Source organism: Hevea brasiliensis, chromosome 18 (genome assembly GCF_030052815.1).
Source record: "Hevea brasiliensis isolate MT/VB/25A 57/8 chromosome 18, ASM3005281v1, whole genome shotgun sequence".
Lineage (NCBI taxonomy): Eukaryota > Viridiplantae > Streptophyta > Magnoliopsida > Malpighiales > Euphorbiaceae > Hevea > Hevea brasiliensis.
The window spans coordinates 42,889,239-42,911,702 of NC_079510.1; the positions used below are offsets into that span (position 1 = coordinate 42,889,239).

Consider the following 22,464-nt stretch of genomic DNA (forward strand, 5'->3'; position numbering starts at 1 on the left):
AGGAGCCTTAGCATCTTAACATAATTAAACAAAATAAAATGAAAGAAGAAAATGATAGAATTATTTTTACACAAGAAATATGCCAAATCTCCTATGTAATTACAAATAAATTTTATTTAAAATTTTGAGAATTATTATCATTATTGTCTTTCTGCTATTAGTTTGCATTTGGTTGTTGTGATACCCAAAAAAAAAAAAAAAATTATTTTATATCATTGATACAGTACATATTATAGCATTGTTTGATTGTGCCAATTTTTTTTTTTTTTAATGTCAAGTTTATATGCAAATGAGCTTGATATTATAAAAGTATTAATTAATTATATTTTTAAATATATTTTTTTGTCAAATTTTATCATTAATTATATTCTTTTATATATATATATATATATATATTCTCATAAATGCCTCACTATATACGAATTCAAGATTGAAACCTTCTAATAAAAATTTCAAAGACTTTATTGGTGAGATGTCCATTCACACAATATCCAACAAGAAAAATTTCTGTAAATATTTTTCTTTAAATTTAATTTATCGTGAATTTAAAATATAATATGTTAAAGTCTGTATATAAAATAAATAAAATTTATATATTTATATTTTAAATTTATAATAAAACAATCAGGTCTAGATATAAGTTTTTCTTTATTCATAGATTATCTATTTCAATCCAAAGACTTTGAGATCTCTCTCAACTTCCAGCTATAACAAAAGCTTATCATGGCAACTAGTAGTGTTCTCTTCACTTGGATCATTGTTGTTCTTCTGGTGCGAACCTTAGTCAAAATAATTACAAATTCTTGCGCCAGGACTCGCCAACCTCCAGGTCCTCCATCTCTACCCATCATAGGCCACCTTCACTTGCTAAGCTCTAATTTACCAAAATCTCTTCAAATCCTAGCTAGCCGCTATGGCCCAATCATGCAGATCCTAATGGGAGGAAAGCCTGTTGTTGTAGTATCAGACGCAAAAACAGCCAAAGAAATTTTGAAAACCCATGACGTTGATTTTGCTTCTAAGTATGTTCTTGGTTTCGGTCTCTCAAAATTCAACATATATGATGGGAATAGCTTCATCAACAGCCAATATGGCACGTACTGGAGGTTCATGAAGAAGCTATGCAGGACACAGCTATTTGCAGGGCCACAGCTTGACCTGTTTATCCATATTCGAGAGCAAGAAACGCTAAAGCTTTTAAAATCACTAGTGGAGAGATCTAGAGAAGGAGAACCCTGTGATTTAGGTATGGAAATATCAAACTTGGCAAATAATATTATTTGCAAGATGACACTGGGCCAAAGATGTGCAGAAGACCCTAATTTACCCATGAAGATAAGGAAATCGATTGGAGCCATAATGGAATATACAGCAAAGCTAAGCTTCACTCAAGTCTTTGGGCCTTTGAAGAAATTTGATCTCTCTGGAAATGGGAAAAAGCTTATATCAGTGACTTGGGAGTTGATGCACACATTTTGCATAGTCATTTAGGTCTAATTTCATAATCATTTTATTTGGTTATTAGTCATTTTTTAGCTAATTTCATTAGTTAATTAGTTAGTTTTTCATAGTTGTCAATTTTGCACTAATTTGTAATTTTTACTTTGTTTTGTAGGAAAAATGGTGTTTTTGAAGGACTAAAGAGAATTTTGCCATTGAGGAGTGTCTTCTACAGCAAAAAGATGCCAAAAACAAGTTTTCAAGCTGAAATATGCATTGACCAAACTATGCATAACTTGCCGCATAAGCTATGCAGTTCTGCATAAGGAGGAAGATCACTGTTCCAGAACCAGCCGAAATGTGCATAAGGAGATTGCATAGCTTATGCACATTCTCACCTCCCTTATGCACATTCACGAATTTGTGCATAACCTATGCACCAAGTCATGCAAACCGCATAAGTGATCCGAACCAGTAAAAGCGCATAAGGGATCAGATAACTTATGCATCCACTTATGCATCCCATAAAGAGTTCATTAATGAGTGTGTAAGATTCCCTTAATGTATTCCTCCTAGAACATACTATTTTAGGGTTCCATGTCAGAAAAATGCTATAAATAGTCCCATTTTCTCATTTTAGGAAAAAAAGAAAAAGGAGCAAAGGAAGAAAGGAGGAGGCTAAGCAGAATTTGAGGAGTCATTTCACCTTCCACACCATTTTCAACTAAGATTTGCAGATTTCTTTCTTTCTTTACACTTTTCTACATTTCTAGTGTTTAATTACTTACTTCTTAGCTTAGATTAAAGCTTTATTTCCATTTAAACTCATCATATCTTGTAAGCATTATGGATAGTGAGTAGTTTACTTTTGATTCTGGAGTAAGGGTTGTAATATTTGAGATATTTTGAGGATTTTGATTGGGTAATCCATATTTTGTGGTCTTAATGAGTTTTATTCATTTCTTGTATGCTTAATGACATGCTTAATGTAGGATCCCATTGAGTAATGTTCTTAATCCATGGTTGAAGCACCGAAAGGAGAAGGCCTTGTGATAGATAATCAGGAAATTGGACTTAATTAACTTAGACCTAGAAATAGGCTAAGGATTAAGAGGATTCATAGATTAATTAAAGAACTTAATGGGTCTTAATTAATTCTAACTCCACGAAAGTAGGATTAGTTTGAGTAAGGCACTCTTTGTCTCACTCGAAGGGAATTCAAAGGATTTAAGAATTAATCTCCTTAAAACCCATTAGTTTCACAAGATTGGATAACCAATTTAAAATCCCAAAATAGCTCGAATATGAAATCCCGAACTCCGGAATCGCCTTTTTACCATTGTTAATTTCTAATCGAATTTAATCATTTGCCAATTTAAATATTGCCATATTTGAACTTGCTTATTTCTATTTGATGCAATTTTAGTTTAATTAATACATTGTTGAATAGAATATTAATTTTGCACAATTAGATTTCACACTCCATTACCCATTAATTCATCATTTTAATCTCATAAATACTTCAATTTAGTCAACTTTTATATCAAAAATTCAATCATTAACACAACTCCTCGTGGGATCGATATTTTTCTATACTACTTGTACGACCCGTGCACTTGCGGTTGGGACGCATCAAGTTTTTGGCGCCCGTTCTTGGAGTTATTTGTTTAAGATTGAATTCTTGATTATTTTAGTTGTTTTTAGTTTTATCTTTGTTATCTTTTCATTTTGTGTTTGTTTGTTCTTTTTCAGGTACTTTAATCTTTTATGAGAAGAGCTAGAAGCTCAAGTGACACAACCTTCTTGTTTAATCCGAAATTGAGAAATTTTGTAAGGCCAACAAGAAAGAAACCAGAAGAAGGAAGGAAGCTTCGAGAGAAACCGAAATTGAAGCAGATATGGCTGATGAAAGAATTAGAATTGGTGTTGGTAATGCTGGAAATGGTCAAAATAATGAAAATGCAGCCCATGGTGAAGAAGTTGTTAATGCTAACGTGCCTAGGGGAAGTATGATGGATCATGCTTTTCCTCGTTTTGATGACTTGAGAGAGAGCATAGCAAGACCAAGGATTGATGCAAATAGTTACAAGATGGATTTTGGAGTCCTTCAAATGATTGAAATTCTCAATTTGGGGTCATCCTTCTGAAAATCCACACACACACACCTGAAGAAGTTTGCTATGATTTGCGACATGCAAAAACAACCTGGAGTGTCTGATGATGCAGCAAGATTGAAGCTATTCCCATTCTCTTTGAAAGATAGAGCATTGGATTGGCTTGATTCTTTACCTCACAACTCCATTACAAATTGGGAGCAACTAACTGATGCATTTCTTGCACAATATTTTCCACTGGAAAAACTCAAGAGTGAGGAATCAAATGACAACTTTCGGACCAGAGAAGATGAAACTCTCTATGAATCATGGATGAGATGGAAGGAATTAGAGAGATTATGCCCACATCATGCCATTCCAAAATGGATGATAAATCAGAATTTCTACACAAATGTCACTCCTGCAATCAGAGGAATTATTGATGCTCAAACAGGAGGAGAATTTATTATAAAGCATGAAGATGAAGCTTATGAGTTATTAGAGAAAATTGCAAAGAATACTCATCTTTGGAGTAGTCCAAGAGGACCAGCTCCAACTCAGAAAAGGCAAGCTGCTGGAATGTATGATCTTGATCCATTCAACATGATTAATGCAAAGTTTGATGCACTTACAAATGTCCTTGCTAAGAAGATGGAAGATTTGAGTATGTTGGTTAGTTCAACATCATCAGCTGGAAGTTCACAACAAGTGGCTTATGCAGGAAACTACCACCGTGGAGTAGATTATGGAGAACAAGCGGCATATGTTGGTAATTATGGAAACAAGCAAATGGGGAATCCTTATTCTCAAACTTACAATCCAAATTGGAGGAATCATCCCAACTTTTCATGGGGCAATCAGCAAAATCAAGTTCAAAATCAGAATTTTCAACCACAACAGCAAAGTCAAGTTCCATATCAGCAAAATAGGCAACCATTGCCTAATTTTCAGCTGAATAATATGAACCCTCCACCAATTCAGCAAGTACTAAATTCCACCACTGAAGCTTTATTGCAACTGATTCTTGCCAACCAAAATAAGCATGATGAGGAGATGAGAGAGGTGAAAGCAAGGTGGAACAAATGCAAACACACAACAGAATCTTTGGAAAACCAGTTGCACAACAAGCATCTTCCTCAAGTGCCAAATCTTTTGGAAAGCTTCCAAGTCAACCAGAAAATCCAAGAGAGCATTGTCAAGCTATTACTTTAAGAAGTGGTAAAGTTATAAATGATGAGAAGAGTGAAAACAGTGAGAAGAGAGAAAATGAAAAAGGAACTGATGAGAGTGAAAAACAAGAGAGTAAGGAGAAATTTGAAGAAAAAGAAGAGAAGTATATACCTCCTGAGCCCTACAAGCCACAACTTCCCTTTCCACAAAGATTTCACAAAGCCAAGCTTGATAGGCAATTTGGGAAGTTCTTAGAGGTTTTGAAGAAACTTTACATAAATGTGCCTTTTGTTGATGCTCTTTCACAAATGCCCTCTTATGCAAAATTCTTGAAAGAAATTCTCTCAAACAAGAGAAAACTTGAAGATGATGAAACTGTAGCTTTGACAGAAGAATGTAGTGCTATCCTCCAGAGGAAACTTCCTCCAAAGCTTAAGGATCCAGGGAGTTTTTCAATTCCATGCCACATTGGAGAGTCTTGTTCTACAAAAGCTCTATGTGATTTAGGGGCCAGCGTTAGCCTTATGCCCCTTTCTATCTATGAAAAGCTCAACATGGGAGATCTAAAGCCAACCCACATTTCTCTTCAGTTAGCTGACAGAACAATCAAGTATCCTGAAGGGATTTTGGAGAATGTGCCCCTGAAGGTTGGAAAGTTCTATATACCTGTTGACTTTGTCATCTTGGACATGGAGGAAGATTCTAATATTCCAATTATCTTGGGGAGACCCTTTCTAGCTACAGCAGGAGCATTGATTGATGTGAAAGGAGAAAAGCTTACTCTTAGAGTTGGTGAAGAGCAATTAATTTTCAATATTAATAGCACTATGAGAAAGCATCATTCTGAAGCTGATACTTGCTTGAGAGTTGATATCATTGATGAGCTGGTTGAAGAACACTTCAGAAAGAAATATCCAGAAGATCCACTTGAAAATTGTTTGGTTCATGGAGGAGGCATAGACTATGACAACCCTCATGTAGCTGCATATACTCAACACTTAGAGGAAGTCCACCATTCATTTACGCTCCAGTTTTCAACTCACACAAAAGGAAAAAGCTGAATTTAAGCAATCATCATTCAAGGAAGAAGATGCACCTAAGGTAGAACTTAAGCAACTTCCTTCTCAGCTCAGGTATGAATTTCTTGGCACTAATAACACTTATCCAGTAATTGTAAATGCAAACTTGAGTACTTTAGAGGCTGATAAGCTGTTAAGAGTGTTGAGAAAATTTAGGAAAGTTTTGGGATACACCATAGATGACATTAAGGGAATAAGCCCACACTTTTGCATGCATAGAATCAGTTTGGAAGAAAATTGTAAACCATCTATTGAACATCAAAGGAGGTTGAACCCAAATATGAAAGAAGTTGTTAAAAAGGAGATTTTGAAGTTGCTTGATGCAGGGATCATATATCCCATCTCGAGCATGCCACTTGGGTGAGCCCGGTACATGTTGTCCCAACAAAGGGTGGAATGACGGTGGTCAAAAATGAAAATAATGAATTAATTCCCACTAGAACGGTGACTAGTTGGCGAATGTGCATAGATTACAGAAAATTAAATGTTGCCACTAGAAAAGATCATTTTCCACTTCCCTTCATTGATCAAATGTTGGAAAGACTAGCTAGGCATATTTACTTTTGCTATTTAGATGGATATTCAGGTTTCTTTCAAATCCCTATCCATCCAAATGATCAAGAGAAAACCACTTTTACTTGTCCATATGGAACCTTTGCTTATAGAAGGATGCCATTTGGGTTGTGTAATGCACCAGCCACTTTTCAGAGGTGCATGATGGCAATCTTCTCAGATTTCATTGAAGACATAATGGAGGTTTTTATGGACGATTTTTCTGTTTATGGATCTTCATTTGATATATGCTTAGCTAACCTTTCTAAAATTTTGCAGCGATGTGCAGATACTGACCTTGTGTTAAACTGGGAAAAGTGTCATTTCATGGTTCAGGAAGGGATAGTGCTTGGACATTTGGTGTCTAACAGAGGAATAGAGGTTGATAAAGCCAAAGTTGAAGTGATAGAGAAGATGGCTCCTCCTACCAATGTCAAGGGAATTCGAAGTTTCCTAGGACATGCCGGGTTCTACAGACGCTTTATTAAGGATTTTTCTAAAATAGCTAAACCTTTGTCTAATTTGTTAAGTAATGACACACCATTTGAATTTGACCAAGAGTGTTTGGATGCCTTTTGCAGGTTGAAGCAAGCTCTCATCACTGCACCAATCATGCAACCATCTGATTGGAGCCTACCTTTTGAAATTATGTGTGATGCTAGCAACTATGCAATTGGGGCTGTTCTTGGTCAAAGGAAGGACAAAAAGGCTTATGCTATTTATTATGCTAGTAGAACACTGGATGAGGCTCAAACAAATTATGCAACAACTGAAAAGGAATTTTTGGCAATTGTCTTTGCATTGGAAAAGTTCAGACCTTACATTATTGACTCAAAGGTGGTTATATTTTCAGATCATGCAGCCATCAGGTATTTGCTCCGTAAAAAGGAGGCCAAACCGAGGCTCATTAGGTGGATTCTGATGCTACAAGAATTTGATTTGGAGATTAGAGATAAGAAGGGAGCTGAAAATGTAGTTGCTGATAATCTTAGTAGGTTGAAATTGGATGGTGAAGAATTGGATGAAATCCCTATTGATGAGTTTTTCTTGGATGAACAACTTTTCTCTCTTGTTGCTAAACTACCTTGGTATGCAGACTTTGTGAATTATTTATCTTGTGGAGTTTTACCTCTAGGTATAACATGGCAACAAAAGAAAAGTTTACGCATGAAGTGAAGTTTTATAGATGGGATGATCCTTTACTCTTTAGGAGATGTTGTGATGGTTTAATTAGAAGATGTATTCCTGAAGAGGAGGTACAGAGTATTTTGCATCATTGCCATGCTTCTGATTATGGAGGACATTTTGGCATCTCTAAGACAGCTAGTAAAATTTTGCAAGCTGGTTTCTTTTGGCCAAATCTTTTTAAGGATGTGAGGAAATTTGTGTTGGATTGTGATAAATGTCAAAGGAGTGGAAATTTGTCAAAAAGAGATCAAATGCCCCTAAATAATATTCTTGAAGTGGAATTATTTGATGTTTGGGGAATAGATTTTATGGGGCCATTCCCTCCTTCATATGGTAATAGATACATCTTAGTTGGGGTTGACTATGTGTCAAAGTGGGTGGAAGCTATTGCAACTCCAACTAATGATGCTAGAGTGGTAGTAAAATTTTTGAAAAAATTTCTCTTGAGCAGATTTGGAGCTCCTAGGGCTATAATTAGTGATGGGGGTTCCCATTTTTGTAATAAGCAATTTGAGAGCTTAATGAGGAAGTATGGTGTAGTGCACAAGATAGCTACCCCATACCATCCTCAAACTTCAGGACAAGTTGAAATTTCTAACAGAGAGCTCAAGCATATTTTGGAGAAAACAGTGAACAATTCTAGGAAAGATTGGTCTATCAAACTAGATGATGCTTTATGGGCATATAGGACTGCCTACAAAACCCCTATAAGAACTACTCCCTTTAGGTTGGTGTATGGTAAGTCTTGTCATTTACCTGTGGAGCTAGAACATAGAGCATATTGGGCCATTCAGACCTTGAATTTTGATCTTAAGCAATCTGGTGAGAAAAGGTTGTTACAACTTAATGAGCTTGAGGAATTGAGGATGGATGCCTATGAAAGTGCCCGTATTTACAAAGAAAGAACTAAAGTTTGGCATGATAAGCATCTGAGGAAAAAGGAATTCAAAGAAGGTGATTCAGTTTTGTTGTTCAACTCAAGATTGAAATTGTTCCCTGGAAAACTCAAGTCAAGGTGGGTGGTCCATATAGAGTTTCTAAGTTTATCCCTTATGGAGCAATAGAAATTTGGAGTGAAAAATCTGGGTATTTTAAGGTCAATGGGCATAGATTGAAGCATTACATAAGCGGAGACCCAATACTAGGAGCAAGCATTACAAGCTCTCCAATCCCTCACCTCTTTTAGTGAAATTCATGAAAAGTCCATTAAGGACTATAAATTAGCCCTCTTGGGAGGCATCCCAAGTCCTTTTATTTTGCTTTTGTTGATTTACTTTCATTTTCATTAATTTTGTTTTTATCTTAAATCTCCCCAAATTCAATTTTTGACATTGTTAAATTTTGTCTCTTGTAGATGTAATTCAATGAAGAAGGGCTGGTGAACTATTGTGGAAGTAATTCTTAACTTGACAAATTTAGTCCTTCAAAAGAACTGATAAGCTTTTCTTTGCATAATCTGCGGAGCTGCAATCTAGTTCATGCAGAGGAAATGTACATTCTGCAGCAAAAAGGGGTGTCTGCAGCAAAATGGCTCATGTTTTGATGAAGTTGGATGTATATCAATGGAGAAAGGTTGGTGAACTGCTAAAATTGCTATCTGGTTTATGCAGAGCAGAACAATAAAATCTGCAGATTACATGTGTTTTTGGTGAGGTTGGGTGGGTAATTTTCTAATATTTGTGCTTATAATGATATTATGGTGGTAAGTGAGTCATTTTTGCAGTTTTGAGCTTCTTTGGGTTGTAGGATACAAGGTAGAAATGCTGCATTTTCTTGGCGAATCTTGGAGAGTTCATTTCTCATTTGTGGTTAGATGCAACTTCATGCAAATTTTATGGAGTTTTATGTGCCAAATGTTGATTTGCAGAATTTGAGTCAAAATGGCATAGCTCTCAAAGGTCTTTTATGTAGGATCCATTTTTACATGCTTGTGTGATGCACTTTTGATGAACTTTGAATATATTGATGTGTTTTTGATGAAACTTCTCATGGTTTATGCTTCATGGAATTATATTTCCTCATTCTAGGGTATTTTTCACACTTGCAATCCATGTTCTATTGCATTCTTGATCTTGCTAACTTGTGCATAAGCAACTGCATAGCTTATGCAATCCTGCATAACCACAATTCTTGCCATTTTTCACCTTTATTGCAAGTGCATAAGGAGAGTGCATAGCTTATGCAACCCTGCATAACCTCATTTTGTCAAAATTCATATCTGTCAAAACTTGCATAAGGTGAGTGCATGACCTATGCACAATTGCATAACTTCAAATCCTTCATTTTCTCTCTGCCGAAGTTTGCATAAGGAAGGTGCATAAGCTATGCACTTCTGCATAACCAAAATTCCAAAGCTCCAATTCTGCCGAAGGTTGCATAAGCAGAGTGCATAACCTATGCACTTCTGCATGACCAAAAACCCAGAAAAATCATTCTTGCCGAAAGGTGCATAAGGAAGGTGCATAAGTTATGCACCTCTGCATAACCAAGATCTCCAAAAATCAATTCAGCCGAAGAGTGCATAAGCAGAGTGCATAACCTATGCACTCCAGCATAACCAAACAGAAAATCCCAAAAGTTGCGAGACACATAAGCAATGTGCATAGCCTATGCATACGCATAACCAAAATTCTGAATTTCAAAACCTACATGAGTGCATAAGCGAGTGCATAGCTTATGCACTTACGCATGACCACCAACCAAAATTCAAAAAAATTGCCGTAGAGTGCATAAGCGAGTGCATAGCTTATGCACATGCATGACCAAGTTTCGAAAAACAATTCTTCTTGAGAGATGCATAAGGAGTGCATAACTTATGCACTCCCGCATGACTTCGCTCCTCACCATTTCAGTCACGAAACATGCATAAGGGCGATTGCATAACCTATGCACTTGTGCATAAGCACTTCTCTGAAAATTAAATCCTTTTGAAACATGTACAAAAGAGTGCACAGGTTATGCATAAATCATTTTCCCCTTATGCAGTCTCCTCAAACCCGATTCACATTCATTTTCGAAAAAAATTCCCACCACCTCCACTTCCCGACTCTTCACCCCCACGACCGCCCTTCATCCTCCATTTCTTCCGGCATTCTCGCCGTCTCTCTCCCATCTTCTCCACCAGCGCTCTAATCACGAAACCCTAAATCCCCCTACATTTTCATTTCCCCTATCTCTTCTCCAATCGACCATGGATTCCCCTCCACATTCCCGCCCCGCCTCTCCTCTTGAAGTCACTCCATTGTCTTCGATACATCCCCCTTCCAATCCTCCACCACAAACGACACCACCACCACCTCCATCAACAACATACAAACGCAAAATCCGATCCAAATCCGTGCGACCCATGTCCTCTGCTCCTCCTCTGTCCTACCGCAAAGACCCACCCACCCCATTTTCGGAGCCACCTCCTAAAAAGCCAAAAGCTCCAGCCTCTACACCTTCTTCCAGCAAAAAGACAATTTCAGCAACCCCATTTGTATCAAAGCTACCCTGGCCTCTCCCTGATACAATTCAAAAAGCCGCTTTCAAAAGACTCAAAGATAGAAGGGTACAACCTACTAGGTATATATCTGTTGATGCTCTACAATCTCTGGGTTTATTTGATAATGTAGTTGCATTTCTTGTGGTATGGGTTGGACAGAATTTGTGCATAAGCAAGAGGTAGTTTATCCAATTCTAGTTTTGGAGTTTATTTCTTCATTCTCTGCTACCCTCAACTTGCATGATGTAGACCATAAGCCAATTATGACATTTAGATGCTTGGGGCAAAATAGAGAGCTGTCATTGGATCAATTTCATAGCATTTTTGGTTTTGCAATTGATGGGTTCTTTAGAGTACCACATACTGGAGTAGAGGTAGCCAATAAGGGCATCTGGAATCCTGCCCAATTTTGGAGAATCATAACAAACCAACCCCAAACCTTCTCTGCTGGTAGGTCCAAAACATCCCAAATCCTTGACCCTGCACTTAGGTTTATTCATAGGTTGATGGCTAGCACCATATTGGGCAGAGGGACTAGTTCTGGTGCTGTGGGCAAATCTGAACTTTTTATGTTATGGTGTGCATTTCACAAAGTTAAGGTGTCTCCAGGTTACTTCTTTTGCGAACATGTGCTGCATATTGCCACCAAATCCATTGGTGACATTGTTTTGGGTGGGCTCATTACTGTCATAGCCAAGCATTTTGGCTTTAATCCTGCAGAGCACTCAATCCCAGCACTTGAGGACACTTCCTATTTTGATACTGCACACTTAACCAAAACAGGGTTCCATTTATCATATTTTGATGATACTGGCCACCCTGCAGCAGAAACTGAGCCTATTGCACAACCAGAAACCCAACCTTTCACACCAGTCCCACAGCACCCTACTACCCCTACCCCACCCCCTCAGCCTACTCAGACACTCCAGCTACCTCTCGGCCCATTCCTCCTACAATTTGAACCTACCTCATCCACAGCACCTCCTCCATTCAACACTAAAGCCTTATTCACCTACCTCGACAGGCTTAGTGATGATATCTACTTTGTGGATAGGAAGCTTGACAGTGGTCTTGATACACTAAAGGATCGTCATGAGCAACTATTTGACCTTGTCATGGAAACCAGGGACAAACAGAAAGAACTGAAGGAAATGGTGAAGCAACTCATGATCTTCCTGGGCATGCCACCCCCACCTCCATCACCTCCTCCTGCACCATCATTTCGACAGCCGGCAGCAGCCACCAGCCCCTTAGCAACATCCTTGGACAAAGGAAAAACAATAGACATAGATTAGTGTTTAGTTTACTTTTGTTCAATCTTGTAGGACCTTTTCTTTGTAAATATGTTCAAACATTTATACTTTGTTTTGGATTTTGTTGATTTGCTCTGAATTAGTTTCTTCTAAATTCTGTTTCCTTTGAAGTTTTATTGAATAGCTATTACATTCGTCTTCTTTGATTTTTATTGCACTTATTGCCTTTTTGTACATATTTGCCCATACTCTGTCTATATTTCCATACTTTTCTTCTTTGGTTGTACATTTCCCCTTGCCAATTCCCATGCAGCGGTTTGTGTACCTTTGCATGACTATGAATTTCCTCATGCATAACCTTTGCATAGCCTGTGCAACCCTTTCTGCTACTTCTGCAGAACTGCACAGGTTGTATTTCCCTTATGCAACTGTCCTGCATAGCCTATGCAACATCTATTGCCTCTTATGCAGCACCGCATGGCTTATGCACCTTACCTATGCACATGTTACGGATGACACTTAACTCTGCATAACACATGCGACTTCTTATGCATCCCTTTAACTTGAATTCTCATACCAGTAACTCTTTCTTTTTGTTCTTATTTTTACAATTCTGGTCAATATTATTTGCTTTGAGTTTTGGATATCTATGTTTGAGACATTGAGGACAATGTCTAATTTTGAGTTTGGGGTGCACATTTTGATTTTTAGCTTTATTTTTCACATTTTGAGTATAAGAGCATCTCATCCCATTTCATTTACATATATTGTAAATATTTTACATATACATCCATACATACATATTCATTACACATTTACACACACATTATACATCACTTAAAAATTGTACAAATTGCATACAAATAGACTTCCTCCATTTAGTTCATGCATTACTCATTTTAGGAATCATACACCATGCATTAAAATCTTTTGCCAAATCCCTTGAGTATTGAAAATGTGCCTATGAGAGTGATTTGACTCACCTTTTAGTTGGGTTTGTGGATTGAAAGTTTCCTAAAAGGTGCAAGGTTTTGAAGTGTCTATCCCTTGCCTATATCTTCTTAGCCAAAAAGCCACCCAACTAGTCATTTGGAGATGGAAGTGTTTAGAGGGAATTATTGGATATAAGGTAGTCAAATGATGTCTCACCAATCCTAGAACAAATTTTCTAAACCTTTCAAGGCGAAATACCAGCTTGTACTTGAAAAGAGAGATGATTAGGCATTCTTTGATTTAAATCTTCTCATTTTAAACCTTTGGCCCTTTTCCTAATTAAAATTGACCCTTGCAAACCCCTTTGAGCCTTTTTACCCCTAATTTTTCTTGAAACCCTTATTATTACCTAGCCAATGAACCAAACACTCCAACCCTTTTCATGAGAATAATTATTTACAATATTAGGTATATAAAAAAAAAGAGAAAAAGAAAAGAAAAGAAAAAATACAATAAAAGGGAGAAGAAATACTTGTCACCTTGCAAATGTGCTAGTATATGTGCTTTTCACTATTGCCATTCAAAATGAAAGAAATCCACCCAAAGTATCAAAAGAAATGAGTTTGGGGGTGGCAATTTTAGGGACAATCATCAAAAGAAAATGCAAGATACAAGTTTAAAATATCAAAATGTCCCTCCATTTTTATGTGTTTTGTAAACTATGCTAGCACTTGACAATTCTCATTGTGTATTTCTCTCCTCTATATATATATATAAAAAAGAAAAAAAAAAGTGTAATAAAATAAGAAATGTACCTTATGTTGCCAAGATTGAAAATATTCTCATGCTTTGAATCCTTTTTACCCATTTTTCTTCTTAGTCTCATTTTGAACCCCATGGCCCCACTACATCCCTAAAAAGACCTTTGATCTCTTGATAGTACTAGCTACATTAGTGGAGATAGGAGTAGGGAATTTGCCTATGGGATTGGAAAATTACTCATTCATTCATTCAATTCCATCATTCCATATGGAGACACTTTGACTATTGATTGTTCTAGAATTCCTTTTGAGCATGACTCTCTCTTTTGATTGGTTGGTTTGGGAATTTGAATGATAATTGACTTGATGGCTAAGCGGTGAAAGCTTGGATAAGCATTAGATTCTTTGCATTTTGAGGGATGGGTATATGGATTGTTGGTATGGCTAAAGGTGTATTAAATTACTTTAATTGGTAATTTTCATAACTCTTTGGATAAGGCACCCCTAAAAACTTTGCACCACATTTTAAAGTTTGCTTGAGGACAAGCAAAAGCTTGAGTTTGGGGGTATTTGATGCACACATTTTGCATAGTCATTTAGGTCTAATTTCATAATCATTTTATTTGGTTATTAGTCATTTTTTAGCTAATTTCATTAGTTAATTAGTTAGTTTTTCATAGTTGTCAATTTTGCACTAATTTGTAATTTTTACTTTGTTTTGTAGGAAAAATGGTGTTTTTGAAGGACTAAAGAGAATTTTGCCATTGAGGAGTGTCTTCTACAGCAAAAAGATGCCAAAAACAAGTTTTCAAGCTGAAATATGCATTGACCAAACTATGCATAACTTGCCGCATAAGCTATGCAGTTCTGCATAAGGAGGAAGATCACTGTTCCAGAACCAGCCGAAATGTGCATAAGGAGATTGCATAGCTTATGCACATTCTCACCTCCCTTATGCACATTCACGAATTTGTGCATAACCTATGCACCAAGTCATGCAGCTTCGCATAAGTGATCCAGAACCAGTAAATCGCATAAGGGATCAGATAACTTATGCAGTCCACTTATGCAGTCCCATAAAGAGTTCATTAATGAGCTGGCAGAAGATTCCCTTAATGTATTCCTCCTAGAACATACTATTTTAGGGCTCCATGTCAGAAAAATGCTATAAATAGTCCCATTTTCTCATTTTAGGAAAAAAAGAAAAAGGAGCAAAGGAAGAAAGGAGGAGGCTAAGCAGAATTTGAGGAGTCATTTCACCTTCCACACCATTTTCAACTAAGATTTGCAGATTTCTTTCTTTCTTTACACTTTTCTACATTTCTAGTGTTTAATTACTTCTTAGCTTAGATTAAAGCTTTATTTCCATTTAAACTCATCATATCTTGTAAGCATTATGGATAGTGAGTAGTTTACTTTTGATTCTGGAGTAAGGGTTGTAATATTTGAGATATTTTGAGGATTTTGATTGGGTAATCCATATTTTGTGGTCTTAATGAGTTTTATTCATTTCTTGTATGCTTAATGACATGCTTAATGTAGGATCCCATTGAGTAATGTTCTTAATCCATGGTAGAAGCACCGAAAGGAGAAGGCCTTGTGATAGATAATCAGGAAATTGGACTTAATTAACTTAGACCTAGAAATAGGCTAAGGATTAAGAGGATTCATAGATTAATTAAAGAACTTAATGGGTCTTAATTAATTCTAACTCCACGAAAGTAGGATTAGTTTGAGTAAGGCACTCTTTGTCTCACTCGAAAGGGAATTCAAAGGATTTAAGAATTAATCTCCTTAAAACCCATTAGTTTCACAAGATTGGATAACCAATTTAAAATCCCAAAATAGCTCGAATATGAAATCCCGAACTCCGGAATCGCCTTTTTACCATTGTTAATTTCTAATCGAATTTAATCATTTGCCAATTTAAATATTGCCATATTTGAACTTGCTTATTTCTATTTGATGCAATTTTAGTTTAATTAATACATTGTTGAATAGAATATTAATTTTGCACAATTAGATTTCACACTCCATTACCCATTAATTCATCATTTTAATCTCATAAATACTTCAATTTAGTCAACTTTTATATCAAAAATTCAATCATTAACACAACTCCTCGTGAGATCGATATTTTTCTATACTACTTGTACGACCCGTGCACTTGCGGTTGGGACGCATCAGGAGTTCGACGGGCTAATGGAGCAGCTCTTCAAGGAGTATGAAGATAGCAGAATTAATGATTCAGGACAAGAAGAGAATGATTTGATAAGCATATTGTTGGAGACCTACAGAGACACAAGTGCCGAACTGAAAATAACCAGAAATCAGATCAAAACTTTCTTCCTTGTGAGTTCTTTAATTTACTTCTTCTAGACATATATATGGTGTTGCATGCTTCATATATAAATTCTTATTACAATCTGGGTTGACATATGCAGGATCAACAGATTAATTCTCGCTTATATCAAGGTGTACAATCCTATCTCATATATTCAGTCATTAAAAAAATTACCACATGAAAAAAGTTGTATAAAATTAATTCCACTTACTTTTAAAACAAGAAATTAATTAATTTGCTTAAAAAAAAGAACTCAATTAATTTTAAATTTAATTTAATTTTCTCTAATATACTCTTTTATCTTTTTTATTTATCGCATTTGAATTTTTTTTTGGTCTAAAATTATCTGTCGCATTTAGAAAATTAAAAAGTATTAACTTTTTTTTTTTCAATTTTATCCTTTATTTATACTAAATATAATAAATATTTATATAAGAAATAATTATATGAGATAATGGATAATTTAACATTACTAATATATTTTATAAAAATGAAGTTACCCAAATATGACAGATTAGCTTTTATAAATTAAATGAGTATAATCCAAAAGTAGATAAGATTTTTCAAATAACTATAATTTTCATTTGGATGAAAATTTAAATTTTTATTTCAAATACAAAATTATAAAATATTTAAATAATATATCTTTTTAATTTAATGGAGGCATTATGAGCCAAGCATAATTAATAAGTTACACGACAAGAGGTAGCCCCCGTTCCTTTCTTACCATAAATGTGAATAACCCGAACATGAAAAGACTTAAACTCAATATACCTAATATATTTAGAATAAGTATTCTTAAAGTACATTTTAACGGAATCAAACCCTAATTAATAAAGAAAAAAAAAACTCTAATGCTTATCAGTTTGGACTAACTCATTGGTTTAAAATTATTACACTTATCTAAATGGAGTGATATATAATTTTATTTGTAGAACCCTAATAAACAACTTTTATTGATTATTTATCTATTGCCACTACATGTAGATTTCATTATCAAATAGCTCATTAATTCAAGCCATAAAAGTTAAATTTATTTATTTCCTGATCTGATTGATAGAATAATACAATTCAACTCAACTAAACGTTTATCCCAAAAATTTGAGGTCGGCTATATGAATTCGCTTTCTCCACTCTAAACGATTTTGAGTTAAATCCTCATAAATGATTGATAGAATAATAATTGGGCTAATTTTTTCTTATTGGGCCTTCATTTATCACTATTGTTTATGAAATAATTAAAGCAAAGAATTGGCAACATTTCCTTGGATTATTACAAAAAGATCATGCCTATAGATTATAGAAAACTTTTAATTTAACTTATTATAATCTTGATTGGCAGGAAATATTCTTGGCGGGTGTGGATACTACAGCAGCAACTATACAATGGGCCATTGCAGAGCTAATCAACAATCCAAAGATATTGAAGAAGCTAAGAGAGGAGATAGACTCAGAGGTGGGATCAAGCAGGCTAGTTAAAGAATCAGACATCCAAAATCTTCCATACTTGGAAGCCATCGTCAAAGAAACACTGAGAAAGCATCCTCCAGGACCCTTACTCCGTAGAGAATGTAACACGGACACCAAGATCAATAAATATGAGATAGAAACAGGTACTAAGATCCTCGTCAATGCCTATGCCATCATGCAGGACCCTAACATCTACAATGAACCTGATAAGTTCATACCAGAGAGGTTCTTGGTAGATCATCAAGAAATGGACTTTTATGGTCAGGATCTTCATTTCCTTCCATTTGGTAGCGGAAGGAGAGCTTGCATTGGAATATCACATGCTTTGATTGTGACAAATGTGACGATTGCATCTCTCATACAGTGTTTTGATTGGAAGTTGAAAGATGGAGACAAATATGATATTAAATTAACCACAGGATATTCTGGAGCTATGGCACTCCCTCTTGTGTGTTATCCCATCACACGTTTTGATCCCTTCAAGGAATAATGCCTAGAAGCAAGCAATTGCCCTCTATTGTCTTTCCCTTTCCTTACCAAATAAAAAAGTGTATGTATATATATGTCCTGTTGGTGCTATTCAATCAGAGAACTTTGCCCTTGTGTCTTCCATGCACAGATTAAAATATTGTGTGTGAATTATGGATTTATATTATCAGTAAAAATTCTGTCTTCTCGGTAGTTTTCACTTGTTAAAAGTTATTTGCTTTGTGCTTTAAGTTAAAAATTATATTTATTTTGCCTTTTAATCATCGATTAATTCCCTCAAGACTTGCCCTCTTTTGATTGAATCACCTAGCAAGCATTTGTTTTCCACAATCACTCCAACTTTAATTGCAAGAATGTCTATAGCTTGATGGGTAGAAGTGGTAGGAGGTTGAGTGGATTGGAGTTCGGATCATTTGGATTTGAATTTTGATTACCGAAATTTGAATTTAATGTTATTTATCTTTGAGCATAGGATAAATTCTTGTGGTTTTTTTTTTTAAGTGCAATTATACTGAAAACATATTATATTACCATGTTAATATGAATGTATATTTAAAAAAAATTAATAACCACTTCTAAGTTTTTTTCTTTGTAAATAATAATCACTTCAATTGTTGATGGCTCTTTCCAATTCCAAATATTCACCATGTGACATTTTTAGATTTTCTATGATAGTTTAATGTTTAGGCCAAACCAGCGGCATTTATGACAAACACATGGAGTTTACTCTTGTCAATGTATTATCATAAATCATATCAGTACATATAATATTTAGACCTGAGATAGTACAGTTATCTTGTATATAGGTGGTTTGAGTTTGATATTGCTTTCATACTTGTACTGTGTATGGGTATATGGGCATGTGATGGAGGTAAGTGTTGATCAAAATGGAATCTGTTACCCTAAGTAAATAGGGATAAAATCCTATGTTCATTTAATTATTCTTGATATTTCAAGTTCCTAGTCAGGACAGATAAATTTAATCAGAAAAGGGTTTTTGATGAGAAAAAAATTTTTAATCAAGAATAGAAATTAAAAGAGAACATAATATTCATAGCAAATGGGGTTTGACATAAACCATGACTCCAGCTAGAATTGAGATTTTGTAACAGAGAGATTCTAGTGCATGGTAACATATGATTATAGGTTCATTTAAGGTATTTCTTTTTACTGATTGGGTGGCCATGGCATGCTATACTAGGTGTTAACCATGGTCTATGAGGTGCATAAAATGATTTAGAGAAATCATTTATGGTAAGAAAGAGTTCTGATAATATTAAGAGTTGATATCATATCTCATTGCCAATTAGTGATGAGCCTAGTGAGTCACACACATACACAAGTAATCATCAAATTAAATACGATTTAATTAATTAATTAAAGAGTTTAATTGATTAATTAAATAGGTTTGATTTACAATTAGATTGCAAAGTCCCTAGCATGGCTTGAAACCAAATCTAAGTTATTGAATATATAGTATAAGTTAAATTTATATTTAAAGTGTTTAAATATGAATTTAATTATGAGAAATTAATTAATAGAGATTAATTAATAATTTATATTTGATATAAATTGATTAGAAGATGAGAAATAATTATTTTTGGTTGAGAACTCAAAATTAAGACACAAGAGTATTTTGTTCATTTCACAGGGTGACTTGTGGCACAATGAGATGGTGACACATGGCACTACACATAAGGGTAAAAGCTGTTTTGACATTCATCTGTCAAATCTCATAATCATAGTATGTAGCTATTGCTAATAGAATCCTAATTGATTTAAGCATGGCAACAGGTAAGAAAATCTCCTCATAGTCGATTCCTTACCTTTGATGAAACCTTTTTGCTACTAGCCTTATTTTATAGGTCTCTACCTTTTCATCAGAACCAATTTTATTCTTGAAAATTCATTTGTTCCCTACAGGTACAATACCTTCAGGTGAGTCAATAATATCCCAAACTTGATTCTTATACATGGAATTAATCTCGGATTTCATAGCATCAATCTATTTTGAAGAGTCTATATTTGATATAGCTTCTTCATAGGTAAGTGAATCATCTCAATGATCTACTTCTTCATGAGTAGACAACTCTTGTTCTTCTTCATGAAGGAAACCATATCTCACTGGTGGATGAGATACCTTGATTGATCTACTGTGAAACAGCTGTAGACGTTTCATCAATAGGTGTAGATTAACAATCATTAGATTAAATGTTTACATATTCATATATTTATTATATATATTTCAATTAATTTTATATAAATTTAGATTTAAATATTTAATCTAACAATTATAAAACTTGTTTTTATATGAAGTTAAGTTTATGCTAGATAAGCCCTTAATTATAAGCAATTATAGTTAGACCATATTCCAACAATTTCGTAGGTTCTAAGAGCTCTAAACCAGAAAAGGCCATTGATTGATCCGTTGAACAGAGGAGGGAAACTAGTCAAAGAAATGGAAATCAGAATCAAGCATCTTTAGGCATGAATCGGGAAAATCAATAAATCTAATTAAAGTTGATAGACGAACTAGTGCGACTAGCTGCATTGAAGTATACAAGTCCAATTCAAGTGCTAGACAAAGACATGTAGAGAATCAGTCGCATGTCTCACGCTGAATCTTTCACGTAGTCCAAACTTACAGTTAATCATTAACATATACTCATACTCCGTCCTAAGACGGAGAAACGATTGTTCTCAAAATAGAAAATTAAAAAAAACACAGGCAAAAGATCCCAAGAATTTAATAAGATTTTGATGAATACAAAAATAATTATCGAATTGCCCACATGATATGTATATATATGTGTAAATCTAATACAGTGAACGAGTAAGAGAAGAGTGTAACATGCAGATATATAACAGAGAAGTGCGTAGCTTTGCATCAGTGGACATGGCAGCTTTCAGTAACCCCACCAGCTTCTTCTTCCAGTTCCACTTTCAGTATGTCTTCAACTGTTAGCCTCGCTAGATATAAATCTACATTGAGTTATTGTGGTGGTTAGTTCCATTTTTGTTAGCTTATATGTGAAGTCCATATAATTTATATACTCTTTTTGTCTCTCTGATTCTTTCTCTTAATTTTGTTTTATAAGCAATTGGTACATGATCATGTGATTACAATTAAACGACAGTATGGTTTTAGCATAATCAAAAATATATAATGCTTATAAAAAATTAAAAATTAAAAAATAAAATAGCAAAAAAAAATCCCCCTTTCAGTGTCAAAATTTTTGTAAATTTATTTTATTAATCAAGTACATAATCTTGAGGGACAAGTTCATTATATCAAATTATTATTCCCCATTTTATATATCTACAGTATATTTTCCACCCTTATTATTATCTCAACATCGATCATTAAAGATCAATTAAATTCTCTAAATTAGATTTTTCAATTTGCTGTTCTTAATTATGCTCATTGACAATAAAGCTCTCAAGAAACTGTTAGTAATTTCCCTTGGTGAATAATTAGAATAATCTAGACCTCTTAATTATATTATTTCCGTGTCATTTTAAGTGATATTTAAAATTTTTTTGCACTTTATTTAAAAAAAATTATTTTTTTTTAATTTTACTCTTATTTATTATTATACTCGATTTATTTCTCTTTCTTATCGCCTTTCTCTATTTTAATTAAATATAAGGATACTTTAATCAATTATTTGTTAATTAGCAGTCGATGGAATAAGCATTTTTGTTTTAAAAATAAATAAATAAACCAGCGTTGTGATTGCAGAGTAATTCCTCACAGGAATCTGTCCAAGCACATCTCTGCCTGCTCGCAAATGGTGACGGCCAAAACAAAGACCCGTTTCAATTGTTTGTTATCAAACTTGGCGGTTGCACCATCGCTACGTGATTACACTTAATTCAGCCAATTCTTATGCTCTAATAAATTGTGTTAAATTCAAAGAGGAGAGAGTATTAGATAAATTATACATTAATTCATTTTAAGTTAAATTATAATTTAGCTTTTAAGATTTAATAATTTAATTTTTTATATTTTTAAAATCAAGTAATTTAATTTTTAAAATTTGATAAAATTTATAATTTAATTATTACCGTTAAAATTTCGTTAAATTATCATTAATTTTAACAAAAATAATAAAATACTTTTTTCTTTATTTTTAATTTAAAAATAATTTAGTTCCTAATATTTTATTTTTTTAATAATTTAATATTTGATATTTTATTTTATTAAC

At 34.4% G+C, this 22,464-nt stretch overlaps 1 protein-coding gene and 1 non-coding gene across 2 annotated transcripts; one reads left to right on the forward strand and one right to left on the reverse strand.

Annotated features, from left to right (window-relative positions):
* Window positions 1-723: 723 nt before the first annotated feature.
* Window positions 724-18,379, forward strand: LOC131176092 (3,9-dihydroxypterocarpan 6A-monooxygenase-like). Its single transcript, XM_058141225.1, has 4 exons — window positions 724-1,460; window position 1,971; window positions 16,144-16,305; window positions 17,640-18,379. The coding sequence occupies exons 1-4, from the start codon at window positions 724-726 to the stop codon at window positions 18,255-18,257; spliced, it is 1,518 nt and encodes a 505-aa protein (XP_057997208.1). The 3' UTR covers window positions 18,258-18,379.
* Window positions 3,805-3,910, reverse strand: LOC131176266 (small nucleolar RNA R71). The gene has a single exon (XR_009146389.1). It is a non-coding gene; the product is annotated as a small nucleolar RNA R71 (small nucleolar RNA).
* Window positions 18,380-22,464: the final 4,085 nt, after the last annotated feature.

Bases quoted from the DNA above. Each gene is read 5' to 3' on its own strand.
- LOC131176092 (XM_058141225.1), top strand. From the start codon at position 724: ATGGCAACTAGTAGTGTTCTCTTCACTTGGATCATTGTTGTTCTTCTG. The intron at 16,306-17,639 runs GTGAGTTCTTTA...CTTGATTGGCAG, and splicing joins AGATCAAAACTTTCTTCCTT to GAAATATTCTTGGCGGGTGT.